This window comes from Fusarium falciforme, chromosome 9 (genome assembly GCF_026873545.1).
Source record: "Fusarium falciforme chromosome 9, complete sequence".
In the NCBI taxonomy this organism is placed as follows: Eukaryota; Fungi; Ascomycota; class Sordariomycetes; order Hypocreales; family Nectriaceae; genus Fusarium; species Fusarium falciforme.
In genome coordinates, this window is record NC_070552.1 from 2506699 (window position 1) to 2520413 (window position 13715).

General features: G+C 52.5%; 6 protein-coding genes across 6 annotated transcripts; 3 read left to right on the top strand and 3 right to left on the bottom strand.

The window, feature by feature from the left end:
- Positions 1-398: 398 nt before the first annotated feature.
- Positions 399-1043, top strand: NCS54_01165000 (N-acetyltransferase domain-containing protein; the record flags this gene model as incomplete). The annotated part of the gene is made up of 1 exon (XM_053156918.1): positions 399-1043. One exon carries the CDS (start codon positions 399-401, stop codon positions 1041-1043), a length of 645 nt encoding a protein of 214 aa, XP_053012893.1.
- A 188-nt stretch (positions 1044-1231) lies between these two features.
- NCS54_01165100 (Hypothetical protein) lies at positions 1232-1684 on the top strand (the record flags this gene model as incomplete). The annotated part of the gene is made up of 1 exon (XM_053156919.1): positions 1232-1684. The coding sequence occupies one exon, from the start codon at positions 1232-1234 to the stop codon at positions 1682-1684; it is 453 nt and encodes a 150-aa protein (XP_053012894.1).
- A 991-nt stretch (positions 1685-2675) lies between these two features.
- NCS54_01165200 (Putative phospholipase) lies at positions 2676-4426 on the top strand (the record flags this gene model as incomplete). The annotated part of the gene is made up of 2 exons (XM_053156920.1): positions 2676-2989; positions 3040-4426. 2 exons carry the CDS (start codon positions 2676-2678, stop codon positions 4424-4426), a joined length of 1701 nt encoding a protein of 566 aa, XP_053012895.1.
- Positions 4427-4649: 223 nt separating this feature from the next.
- NCS54_01165300 (Hypothetical protein) lies at positions 4650-5187 on the bottom strand (the record flags this gene model as incomplete). Its single annotated transcript, XM_053156921.1, has 2 exons — positions 4650-4934; positions 4984-5187. The coding sequence occupies 2 exons, from the start codon at positions 5185-5187 to the stop codon at positions 4650-4652; spliced, it is 489 nt and encodes a 162-aa protein (XP_053012896.1).
- A 627-nt stretch (positions 5188-5814) lies between these two features.
- NCS54_01165400 (Hypothetical protein) lies at positions 5815-10161 on the bottom strand (the record flags this gene model as incomplete). Its single annotated transcript, XM_053156922.1, has 2 exons — positions 5815-9086; positions 9138-10161. 2 exons carry the CDS (start codon positions 10159-10161, stop codon positions 5815-5817), a joined length of 4296 nt encoding a protein of 1431 aa, XP_053012897.1.
- Positions 10162-11106: 945 nt separating this feature from the next.
- On the bottom strand, positions 11107-12327 carry NCS54_01165500 (FAS1 domain-containing protein; the record flags this gene model as incomplete). Its single annotated transcript, XM_053156923.1, has 4 exons — positions 11107-11301; positions 11373-11751; positions 11809-12192; positions 12248-12327. The coding sequence occupies 4 exons, from the start codon at positions 12325-12327 to the stop codon at positions 11107-11109; spliced, it is 1038 nt and encodes a 345-aa protein (XP_053012898.1).
- Between the last annotated feature and the right edge of the window lie 1388 nt (positions 12328-13715).

Consider the following 13715-nt stretch of genomic DNA (forward strand, 5'->3'; position numbering starts at 1 on the left):
TATAGTGTTGCTGTCAATGTGCCCAATGTGAAGGGCGCGCGGGGCAATTGAACTCCGATGGTGCCCAGCTAAAGCCGAGAACAGCCATGACGTCTCAACACCAAATGAAGTATCGCGAGAATGTGAGGATATCTTCAACCCTGGAAATGACAGTTAATTCTCTTATCAAAGACGGCGGGAAGCAAGGTTGTATTCAAGTTGCTCTGGGTAGCTGCATCCATGACTCCTTCGCCGTGGATCCTGGAGAACGGCATGTGTGGGGAGCCCCGGTTTGAACGGCAAAATAGCGCGATGTTGCAATCGCTTGGCCATTTCCGATTTTATAAAGACCTCGTATCAAGTCCAAGTTGAAGCATATCTCAAAACTTGTGCCTTTATTGAGTCCTTCGGTTACGAAAATGCCGCTCCAGCTACGCGAAGCTCGGTCGGACGATATCCACGCTATGCGCAACGTCTACTACTCCGCCTTTGGGGATACCATTATCGGAGGCCACGTCTTCATGACGAATATTGAAGCTTCGGATCGCTTCTGGGACGCTTCGTTTAAGGACGAGCTTGTGGATTCTTCCTGCCAACTCCTCGTCGTCACCAACAAGGACACACCTGACTCGCCGGAGGAAATTATCGCTTTTGCAAAATGGTGTCTCCCCGGAGCTTCAATCGATGATCCGCCACCCGTAGAAGCTTGGCCAAGCCACGGAGAACTCGCCGTCGACTTCTTTGGAGCCATGACAAAAGGGCACCGCAAATACATGGGCGACAGGCCACACTGGTACCTCGAGTGCATCGGGACGCACAAGGACTGGAGGGGCAAGGGAGCGGCGGGTTTGCTCATGCGCTGGGGTCTTGAGCGGGCGGATGCAGACAAGCTCCCATGTTTCCTCGAGGCGACCCCCAAGGGGAAGCCAATTTACGAGAGGTTTGGGTTTAAGACTTTGGGTGAAGAGGTGTTTGAGTGGCCGCAGGGAACATCTGTGGAGGCGTACATGGAGCGTGATGCAAAGACGGACACTGTGACGAACGGAGAACAACGGGGTGATTAAACCAAGGGATAAGATAGAGAGCATGTTTGGTCAGCTTGCAAGCAGTCTGTGTGACTGAATAGCAAACACAAAAGAGATAAATTACGGGTTTGTGACTCTGGCACGGAAATCTTACCAAAGTCATCTTTTCGCAAAACACCAACACTACCGAACCCGAGAAGCGACACCGGCACGCGAGATGGTATACAATGTGCACCTGCGAATACCGACGATTCGCCTGCGGCCACGAGCGCAAGCGACGCTACATCAACTGCTCAACAGGCGACGACATGGCCGACAGCTCCGAGAGCGCGTGCGGCTCGGTCGACTTTACCGTCGTCTACACGCGGGGGTCGTGCCGCGAGGTTGGATGCAAGTACCTCGAGTGCATGGTCAAGGGGTGGGCGTGCTGCAGGTGCGACAAGGGACCCAACGAGGGACACGTCTGCAGGCAGGACACGGCGCCGTGGCGATGGGATTATACAGAGTGCAAGCACCGGTTCTGTCATGGGTGTAGGCCTTGGAGGGAGTTTGAGAGGGAGAGGGCGATGACCAAGAAGGACGCTGAAGGCAACTCACCAGGGAGAGAGGTTATTCGGAGGGGAATACATGCGATTACTGGAGGTCTGATCAAGGGTGGAGGCTCTGCTAGACATTGGTAGAGGATGGGTTGGGGTAGTACAGTCGAAGCAATTAAACTGATAATGATAACGGACTTGGGGGGCTATCTATCAACTCGGCCGAGAAAGACGGACCTGTCGATCCGGAAGTGTCCTTGGTATTTTGTGGGCTGCCTCGTGGTGGTGGCGTGGTGACGGTAGTTGAAAGATAAACCGGGGAATATCAAGACCCCGAGATCACGACATGCCGGCATCTTCGGAAGACAAGAAGTTGATAGTTTTCGCAACATGTTCAAAACGTTGCGAGGCCGCCAGCTCACCAAGCATTGCCACCATCATGGGTTTGCTCTGCTGCGCCATTGCTCTTCGATGACGTGGGACTAAATTTGCATGACGTTTTCCATGTAAATTTTTGGCCCACTCCATTTTTCTGTGATCTTCGCTCTCTTCGTGGGCGGCAACTGCGCACAAGACACCTGCATATTTCGGTCACCGATCAGGTATAGATCGGGGGCAAACAAATCCTCACTCAAAAGATCCGGTTTTTGAAGAATCTCTTTTGACAAGTTGTCGCGTGACTTGCCCCCTTTTCCCCTAAATCGAAGCTGACATTGCAATTCTTACTCCTTTTTCCCCTTTTGTTTTGAAGTTGTAAGATTACCACCCAAGGGAGAGACTGAAATCCAGCGAATGGTTTTGTCACCTTTTTGCATGTGAAGAGACCCTCGTCATAGCGCATCCTCGACGACTTGTCTCACGTACGTCACCAAACGATCACTGGCGTAGCCAAGCCCAGCAGGCCTCGGCCCATTATTTGTTGTCACCAATTTTTATTTTTTGGCTTCTTTTTTTGTTCCTTTTTCCCCTTCAACGTCGTTGGTCTTTCATTTCGGTTCTATACATTGCTACATTCCTTTCTTCATATTGTATCGCTTTGTTTTGTTCCCGTCGCCCCATTAATCGGGAGCCTGATCTCCCTGGATATTTGATTCAACATCACCACCATCGCCGACCCGCGATTTGAACCTTTGCAATGGATCCTTCACCAACTTCCAAGATGGCCTCGTACTTTGCGCGCCTGAGCCCCGTGCCCGCCTTCCCCGAATACACTGGGCCCTACAAGGTCGGAACCGTCGACGTCGAGATCCCTGTCTCAGAGCTTCAGGCTCCTTCTCCTGCCCCCGAGGGCACCGACAACATCCACACGATCCAGTACCGCATGTTCTACCCGGCCGTCTCGGAGTCTGATGAGAAGCGCATTGGTTGGCTGCCTACCCCTCAGCGACAACATCTTGTCGCATACACCAAGTTCCTTGGAATTGGCCCCATGCTGGCTGAATTTCTCTCGTGAGTGTTGGTCTGGATGCGCCGCAATTGTTTGCTCACCATTCCTGTAGCTTTCTTCCACGACATCTCCATTATACCACGATCCCCGTCCACAAGAATGCGACCCTCAACGATGCGACGATCGAGAACAAGCGATGGCCGACCATAATCTTCTCCCACGGGCTGGGCGGAAGCCGGAACTCCTACTCATACATCGCAGGCTCCCTGGCCTCGCACGGCATCATCGTCATCTGTCCCGAGCACCGTGACGGCAGCGCTGTCGCCTCGTTCGTTCGAATCCCCGAGACGCGAAACGGAACCGTCACATCGAATGGCCGAATCGAGATCCCCTATCAGAAAATTTCCCACGATGTTTGCCCTGAGGTTTATCTGGCGCGCGAAGCCCAGCTGAGAATTCGATGCTGGGAGATGGGATTGCTACATGAGGCTGTGCTTGCGCTTGACCGAGGCACTCCTTATACCAATCTGAACCGATCGACCCCCAGTCTCGATCAATTCGTGGGCAAGCTCAACATTCACGAGCCTGGAAGCATCATTTTCGCGGGCCACAGCTTTGGCGCAGCTACCATCACTCAATTCCTTAAGAGCACGTATTATGCCAGTGTTCCCGAAGTCGCCGCCATGGAGAAGCCTCTCTTCACTCCCGCCGAGGGCAGTGAGATCCGATCACAGATTTCCGAAAAGACACTTACCATGCTGCTCGATATGTGGTGCTTCCCTCTGATGGCTCCTAACTCAGCACCACTGTTCAATCTCCCTCTGCCTGTCTACGCCGACAAGGCCACGGCCCCCGGAGGCAAAGCAATCTTGGCCGTCGAATCGGAGCATTTCTTCAAGTGGAAGGAACACCTTGACGCCAAGGCGCGAATCCTGAGCCCCGACCCTACCGCCAAGGTCGTCACGCCTCAGATCTTTGAACGACCCAGCGGTATCAAGATGTCGGAGCCTAACTTTTTCTACGTGGTCAACTCGGCTCATCTGAACCAATCCGACTTTGGCATCCTCTTCCCGTGGCTGACCAAGAAGATTTTCGACGCTGAGCAGCCTGAGCGAGCGCTGCGTCTCAACCTGCGCGCACAGCTGCAGGTCCTCCGCGAGAACAGCGTCCCTATCGCGCGCACATACGTCGGAGATCTCGTGGATGGAACTTCCTTCGATAAGCTCGACAAGTTCAATGAGGCGAATGGCGACTCGTGCAAGGACGGCATCAACAACGACCAGGCCATCTTTGACAAGAGCGGAAACAACCCCGTCGACTTCTGGCGCTGGATCGACGTTATCGGCCGAGGCGACGCCGAAGACAAGGAGTCTGGCAAGACTGCCAAGGAAAAGGTTGAAGAGGGCGAGCAAGAGATGAAGAGCGAGTTGGATCCTAGTGAGGAACTGCAAGGAGCACCGCCCTCCATCACCGGCACCGTTAGCGCGACTGCTGCGTAAAAAACTACACTTAACGAAGGATATGAGGGTTTATGAGAGCGAACTTGATCTTTTCATTGAGCGGAACTGTTTTTGAGATACCTTTTCAGGCGCAAGGAATAGTCAGGATTTGACTTGGGCGTACTTTGGATGCTTTACTCTGGATAAAAAGAGCAATCAGATAGACATCAACGACTTGATATTTGCTTTGTATGTAAGAATACACCTTTCACTCTAATCCTCTTTATGGACGGTCCAGCTCGATCACCAGTGCCGACCCCTCATTCTGCCAGATTCCTCCCGTTCCACCAAGGACGCATCTCATCGACACAGGATTCCACATTCGCCCCATGACTTCGTCAAGCCCAACACTGATGTCTTGCCCCGGAGCGCACACAGTCGCCCGACAGGCACCCGCGGTCGCTGAGCGGCACCGTCCACCCTTGATGGCGATGTTTCCAGCGTCGTTGGTGAGTTCGGTCCAGGCTGATATGGCGGCTGGACAGTCGAGTCGGTCGGGGCCGGGCTTCTATTCGTCCATTAGTGGCCGTCCTGTCCTGTGTTGTTCATTGACTTACTTCGGTGCATGCAAGGGATTCTGGACCCCCTTCGCCAGGCTTCTCTAAGTGATCACCCGCATCAACCCCAGTAGTCTCCGTAAGGAGGTCCCATGCAAAATCGTCTATGACCGGGTCCTTGACGCGAGAAAGTCTCGGGCCACGGGCGTCCTCGACGCATAAAGCCCGAGAGGCGAAAAGAACAAGAACCATCGCCACAAGCATGATCAATCGTTTGCGGATTCTAAACACTGGAAGCAAAAAAGAAAAATGTCTCAAAGCTGGGGACGAAAAATGAGGTCTACTGCCGTGTTAAACTTTGACCAGTCCGGAAGCATCACACTTCTTATACACGGACAGACCCATCACAAAAACGTCATTTGCTATACAATACACTTTCCAATCACGAGTTTTCCATCAGGAAAACACCAACACAAAAGAACCCGGAGAAGGCGATCGCCACGGCACCTGTGGCGTACAAACGCTCCCTCCCGCGACCATCCTCGCCAGATGAAGCGTCGTACGCATCAAGCCCGCTCGCTCGGCTGTGGTTGCTGGTCATTCCGGATCCGGAGGTGACACGGCTTCAAGTCCAGTAACTATAAACTGGAATCGCCTTCTAGAAGCTTTAGTGAGGAACGAGGAATGTCTCATAAAAGGGTTATCAAAAGCTAGCATGCGGGTCCAATGTCAAGTTGGAATGGATTCTCGACGCCAGTTCTATCACGCTAAGAGTAGGTGATCGAGAACAACAAACGACTTGGCAAACGATATGAACACGGCCCAGCCATTTGATACAAAATCTCACTGCCAGTGCTTTCAGCCAAGGTAGACAATATAAAAAACCCCGTTTCATAATCCTTTGAGAGCCAACATGAGAGGATCGTCTGCTTGAACCCGCATCCTCTTGGCAAGACTCTCTGGTGTATCCCCTTGGCGGTTGCGATCGTCGACATTTGCCCCCCTCTCAACCAGAAGCTTCACCACCGAATGGTGACGTCTGGTAAAGGCCAGATGGAGTGGTGTTGAACCCTCGCTATTTCGAGCATGAATGTCTGCCCCCTTGTCGATGAGAACATTGGCTAACTCCATGGGAGGTTCTGACCAATATATCTCGCAAACCCCGTGTAGGGGTGTTCTGCCCTGTTCAGTCTTTGCGTTGACATCGGCGCCTTTCTCGATGAGAAGTAGAGGTTCTCTCGAGGACTCTCCGAAGGAACAGGCCCAAAAGAGGGGCGTGTTTCCCTCTTTATCTCTTGCATTGACATTAGCTCCCTGCTCAATGAGAAGTCGCAGTGCTGCCTTTTGTCCATGTCTGCAGGCATTGAGTAGGGGCGTTTGGCCACTGAAATCTCTTGCATCAACGGTAGCTCCGCTGCGAAGGAGAAGCTTTGTAAAAGGCTCACAAAGCGGCTGGGCATTCCACCACTTTACATCACTCTTCATGATATGATGAAGGGGCGATTTGCCCTCTCCGTCTTGCGCGTTGACATCGGCCCCTTGCTCAATCAACAAGCTTGCCAATGTCTCGTGGCCGCGGATTGAGGCTGCAATGAGGGCTGTCTCGCCATCTTCATCCCGGGCTTCAGTGTTTGCTCCCCTCTCAAGCAAGAGCCTCACTATTTCCACATGGCCGTTCTTTGAGGCTTCGATGAGGGCTGGCTTCGGATTGCTTCCCTTCGCGTCAGGTTCGATTTTAGCGCTGTTCTCAATGAGAAGCTTGACCATTGCTAAGTGACCGCTCTGTGAAGCAAGGGACAGAGCAGTGTAGCCCTGGGAACATTGGGCGTTGATTTCAACTTTTTTCTCGATCAACAGTTTTACCATTTCTTTTTTATCGGCTTCTGAGGCGTTTCTGAGCGTCGATTGCAGAATTTTGGGATCAATGTTGTAGTCTGCGTTCGTCTCAATGAGAAGCTTCGAGGTTGCGACGTGGCCATTTTCCAAGGCACGGGACAGAGCAGTACGGCTCCCAAAATCCCAGGCATAGATTTTCACTTTTTCCTCCATCAAAAACTTTACCATCTCTTCAATTCCCCTTCCTGAGACTTTTCTGAGCGCCACTTGCAGAGTTTCGGAATCGGGGTCCCAGCGCACATTCGCCTTGATAAGAAGCTTCACTATTGCTGCATGGCCATTTTGAAAGGCAAGGGATACGGCCCTGTGAGCATGGCGGCTCTCAACTGACGCTCCTTCTTCGATGAGGAACGACACACTGGCGTGGTGCCCAGCTCCCGAAGCTCGCATGAGTGGTGTGTAATCTTGCAGATCAACCTCATCAATGTCAATAGCCTTCCGGAGTAGGATCCTCAGGATATCTGTCTGACCCTCTTGGGCAGCCCAGGTCAGAGGCGTTCGGCCTTTGTATTCCACAAAGCCCGTTTTGGACCCGAAGCCAACAACAGTGCCAACCCCATCACAGATACTCGAGCTTGTGTTTAGTAGAGCAGTAACGGCATCTTTATGGCCATTGGCTAGGGCAGCAAATAGAGGGTGCTCGTATCGTTCCCCTCGAATGTCAATGTTCGGGTTGCTTTGGAGCCAGGTTCGGATGAGCGCGGAGAGCCCCTTGTCTGCAAAGATGTAGATTAGGCTTGCCGTCGAGCTATACTTGCGGATCTTGAATTTTTCGAACAAATTGATCGTGGTGACCCAATCTGGAGCCGAAGTTTGAGACAAAAACTCTTCTTGGGGGATAACTTGGGCCGCAGCGTCAGAATGGTAAAGAACATGTTGGCTAGCATACTCCAGAAATGGGTAGGGCTTTGAAGCCCTGAACACGTATTCGGTCCAAACCCAAACGCTATCAATAAATGCATGTACTGGTTGATGATTGATGTACATGCTGCAGCATTGCTTGAGCCTCTCATGACCTTGGCTTTGCCAGTCAAACCCAAGGTCAGGCCACAGTTCTTGAAGGCCCCGGTCTTTGACGAGAAAATCCCTCACAGATTCGTGGATGAACTGTACGGTTGGGTTTTTGGCCTTGGTGGTCTCGGCGAGTCCTTTTGAGGAAGTAATGACATAACTCTCAACGCATTCAGTGGAGTCTGAGGCAGTGACATCAGGCATCTCGGGATCAACCAGGTCCTTCAGGGCCAGCCCAGACCAGAGGGCATGGTAATACTCCTCCGGTCGCAGCGGCCGCTTTGCACAGAGGATCCAAAGAATACAAAGCAGTAAGTCCTCCATATTGTTCGCGTCTCGTCTCAAAATGTCCTTGAAGAGCTCACTCAGGCCACTCGGGACCTCTGCAAGCCGCTTCCGCAAAGCTAGTCGACCTCGGCGATTCTCCTTGTTAAGGATGTCGACCACAAGCACAACCCAGAGGAAGACACCGGCAGCCTTCTCAATCATTTGAGGGCGAAGTTCTTCAACGAGCGCAGTGCTTGTGATCCGGAGGTTACTTTGGATGTAGTTGGACATGTCGTCGGAGTGGCCTTGCTGATGCTCCAGCGTAAGCTCAATGCCGTGTCGTATGCGGATGTAAGGGTAATGTCGGCTCGAGAAGCAGATTCGAAGTTGCACGCCTGTACTCGCACAAGATTCTGCCAGCTCTTCAAAGTAGCGGACCATCTCCATAACTTGCTGCTCATCACACTCATCCAGCGCATCGATGAAGCAGGTAAATGTGCGCTGGCCGAGTTTGGAGACCGCATTGTGGAAAAGGTCTTTCAAAACGTTTAATTGAGGGCACCCTAGTTGGCCCTGTGGAACGAGATCAGTGTCGTCCAGAACTTCCTGGAGATCGGGGTATCCTTCTAATAGCTGCAACAATAAGGACCTGTACATGCCTGGGATTGACCTCTCAAGCTCTTCGCCACGCGCGTGGAAAAAGAAGGATGCAGTGATGGCACGCCCATGACTCTTTTTTGTCTTCATCTTGCGGTAGATGAACTTCATGATTGTCGACTTGCCAGCACCTGGCTTACCCCGGATCCAGAGAAATCCATGATGTGCGTGCTTCTGGGGATCAAGCCATTCCAGATACTGTGGAAGCTTCAAAAACCAGTGGCATGTCTTGGAGTGAGCCGTTTTGATACTGATCTTGCGAGAGTCAATTTTCTCGAACCTGAGCGATTCTAGTAGTAGCTGTCGTCGATTGGGCGATGCTTCTTGAGAGGCTGGTTGGCCGTTAGCAGCTGTTTGTCAAGGACCAGTTGGGACAAACTCACGAGGACTGGGTTTGTTCAGATTCTCAAATGTTCCATTGTTCGCGGGGAGGGTCTCGACCAGCTCCTTCGCATATGAGGCGGCAGTTGCGGCGGCATATTTCTGCCACTCTTTCGATTTGTGTGAATCCGAGTAGTCACAGATGCCCCGGATGGGGAGACAGGGGAGAATATCCATCAAGCCGGCTGCCTCCATCTCAAAACAGATGATGTCAAGTTCACGTGCGACATTGTCTCGCGTGGCACTATCCTTCATAACGTGGTTTCCAGAGGCAATGGCACCGTAGTGGATTTTGGGGTTGTTGGCCACTCTTCTGCTTCTGGGCAATAATTTGGATGCGTCGCATCTCTTGCAACAGGAAAATTGAGGATCATGGCTATATGCTGGGTGAAACAGGCGGTCCGGAGAGGTCGGATAACTGAAATCGGGGTATCTTTCTGTCATGTCCCCCAAGATAGACGACACTCGGCTGGGTTCTAGCAGATGCTTCGCTCGTATGCTGGATACGACTGTGAGGAGTGCTTGATCGGGAAATCTTGGGCTCCCTGTTCGCTGGATCTTTCCGCCCTCAATAACCTTACCCAAGTCATACGGCATGACTCTTGTGCCGACAACGACGTCTCCCAGACGTAGATCAGCCATGGTAGGCGCTCCACCTCCAATGCCAACCATGAAACTCATGCAGACGGATGGGAAGCTCCATCGTAAGTTGGTCAGCACGTTCGTCGCATTGTTCGTCCCGTACCGGCCGTTGGGCAGGCATGCAATCACAACGTTCTGGGGCCCAATGCTCCCCAGCATGTAGGCATTCTTATCGTTGGCGTCTTGGGGCAAATCAGCGTGGATCTCGTCAAGCATGGCGCGGGCTGCGGCCATCTCTATATGTAGCGCGCATATCCAGGCGATGGTATATCGATTGTGTGGGAGGGTGTCGCTCGAATTGCATTGAAACGTCTTCTGTCGTTTCGGGGGGGTTGGTGAGCTCGTGGCAGTCTGGTCGTAGGACCAAGTTCGTTTTTGGTTCATCTTGGTGGCGTCTTGGTCAGATCAGGACTGACCGTGCCGGTGGAAACATTCATCAACAAGAGATATGGAGTAGTGAGTCGAGGGAGAACGTGGTAAAGACAATGGTAGCGACACGACTGCCAGATGAAGGGGATGCAAGAGGAGAGAGAGAGGTGCGGATGGCGAAAGAGAATCAGGCTGTCGCCAGCGAGGCTCCCCTGGTTGCCTCACTCAGCCACTCTGGTTCGCCCAACGTTGTCGCTTGTGTGCCTACCGCCAACGCACGAATCACAGAGTCCGGTGGGCAAAGTCAGCGGCATCAAGCCCCCATGTCAGTCAATGAAGATAGAAGCAATAAAGGACAAGTTAAATGTGTGATAGTGCCTCTATTTTGTTTGGCAGACCCCTTACCTAGGTGGACAAATCTTCGGCGCATTCTGGTGTCGACAGCTTCGGGTCTTGGCAGAGTTATGTGCGAATTCACGGTTTGTGCTTGAGTACCTAGTGAGCTTACCCCCAGATGATGGAACTGACCGTGTCTCTGAGACATGAGCCCGGGGAGTGAAAACCCTCATCTACGTCATTGGGATCCAGCCTGGCCATATCAGTCCACATATGGAACCTCTTTCAAGGGCAAGAATCGCCTGGAACTAAGGAAACTGGAGGCGGCGATCTCCCGCCATGTTAGGTCCCGCTTAGCGCCAACCTTGTAGCGCTTATTTTAGCCTCACTCACGATGCAAGGTCGAATGCTGTCATTGATCACATGGCCTTGATGAACACTTAAGGCGAGAGGCAAAATAGTCACACCATGAAACCACAGCCAGTATAATTAATCCTAGTGAAAACCATTACTATCACAGCTCCAGCCGAAAGGCAGTATTACGTTGCAGTTACTAGTCTCAGATACCCAACTAGACCTATTGAAACGATGGTAACGTTCAAGCTCACGCCCGAACAAAGTCAATTACATCCAGTAGTGAGTAGCAGCGACCACACCCATGACACTGACTGCCAGAGCCTTCCAGGAAAGAGATCCAATAGTCGTTCCAGCTCCAGTTGGCACATACTCAGGCACATGAGTTGGCACTGTCGCCTGGGTCGGCTCGGGCTCCTTGGTTGGCTCGGGCACAGGAGCTGTGCCGGGGAATGTCGAGAGAACCTGTTGTACGCGTTGTTAGTCTCTGCTCAGAGATCGAACATGATTGAGGACTATTAGAGGCATTAACTTACCCTGTCAATTGTGCGGACAGCTCCATTGACGGCAATTGCATCGCCCGCCAGGATCTTGGCTCCGTTGAGGTAGATGGTCCCGCCCTGCACGGTGACCTTGACCTTGCCGCCCCCAAGGGTAGGGTAGACGAGGCCGTCCTTGAGAAGAGGAGTGTATGCCGGGAAGTTGACCAAAATGTGGCCCTTGATGAACTCGGTGAGGTCGGTTTTGGACCACTTGGTGACGTTCTTGAAGGCACTGTTGTCGGGCGCGAGAACGGTGATGCCGGCGGTCGAGTCTAGCACGGAGAGGAGACCCGACTTTTTGACCAGATTGTGGAACTTGTCGACGCCGAGGTGAGGCAAGGTGGAGGAGATGCTCTCAGGCAGGGTGAGGTCTCTGTGTTGAACACTGTGTTAGTGACGTCGAATGAGCCAAGCAAGTAAGAATACTAACCCATCAATAGGACGGATGACACCATTGTCAAATGGAATGTCCTTGCCCGCGACATTGACACTCCCTCCAAGACCGGTGTAGACCTGTCGCTTCGCTCCAGCATAGTAGTCCGACGGCCTCTCAACAAGACTCTGGTTGTTGACCCAGCCGAGGTTAACATACGCGGGATCGTCCAAGAAGGTCATCCGAGCATCTCCTCCCGACTGGAGGGTTCTAGCGACCATTCTCCTATCGGAACTCGACGGGAGGGGGTACCTCAGGGACTGTTCTCCCGAAAAGTAATATCCATTCTGGTACTTGAGCTGGCGCTTGACGCGACCCGGTCCATCACTACTCGATAGTCCGGAATTGGTCGGGGCATACACCACAAGGCCAGGCTCCTTACTGTTGAGGAGCTCTGGGTTACTTTGGAGCTGCTGTTGAAACAGGGTGAACCCACTGTCCTGGAGGGTGTTTGGACAGAGTGTCTGCCAGGACAGAGGCAGACAGGAGGGCGGGTGCGAGCAGATGCAAACGCATGATGGACGTGTGAATTGGGCAAAGTAACGAATGAACAAAGGGGTGTAGAGCAAAGGCTCAGACACCAGAGGAGGAGACAAGAGGGGGGGCCGGAGAGGAGGGGGCTAGGTGAGTGTGAGCTGCAGGACACTTGAGCTGGTGCTTCTTAGGAGGTTGGTAGACACATTTAAGTACTCGACAGTTTGTACAGCATCATGCCATCATTCTTCCTATACATGCCGGAATAGCGAGGCTATGCATATCACGTCTTGGACAACATCGTCAAGTTGCATTCTACTACCTACGTAGGCCGGGATCTTAGTCGCGCCAGCGATTAAAGGCTCAATATGTGGCGGGAAAATCTCGCTCTTCCCGTAGAGCCCTAGCTATCACAGCATGCATTTCTCTCATCCTGTCACGTTTGTCCTCTGCCTGCTTCCTCGCGTCTCGCAGCGCGTGCAGAAGGCGGGGGAAAGATCAACAAAGCCACGTCTTACACGCTTGGAGGACGGCATCCCCAGATTGGCCAGACTCGATGCGAGGCGGGACATGAACGTGCGATATAGGTAGTTGGTATGAGGGGAAAACATCGCAGCCTGCCTTAGCTGAACAACCTCGCGAGCGCCATGTCTATGCGGCTTGACGTCCAGACTTGCGGGAGAGCAGGTTGCAACCCCCGCGTACAGGATGTGCAAGTCTTGTCATCACACGGGAAATCTTTCCGCTGGGTAGTTTATATCTCACATAATTACGTTATTCTCCAATGGCGTCACGACGGCAAGTTTCCTCTTCTCTCCAGTAACGGTGTGGCTTGACATCCGCATAAAGAGGGCGGTACAAGCCTGCATGGCAGCTACAATATTCGACCTATCCCGTGTCTACCTTCCGCAGCCTGATATATCCTCAACCTTCGGTAGCTCCGGGCTTTCGACGTCCCACAGAGTAATATCCCTAGGGCTGAAGCCAAAGAACGCCATTTTTTGTATAAGCAGCCTCGACCGGGTTTAGCCCCCAGTCAACGTCGAGATGAAAAGTGCAACTCACGATGGCCTCGTCTCTTCTCACCACTTGATTATCCAAGAGCCCTGTGAGACAAAAGACAATCAGCTGACATTTCCTTGCATCTTAATCAAGGCTACTGATTGGGTTTTCAAGTGTTACCACATTCATCTATCCCAACTGCCGAAAACCCACGGCCGACCCGGGCGTTGGTGACATGAGGCTGATTCTTGGCCATGCAGCCTCATTCACTTCAAAGTTCAGCTTTCGGAAAGCCTGGTTCGTTATCAAAGAGTTTGTACTTGTCTTTCGCACTCGGCCTAGCCTCCGAGGCCTGGCCGCCGCACCCTCTCGGAGGTATCTCATGCAGCTGGATCAGTCAGGCTCGAAGTTGAATGTCTGCCGCTGTT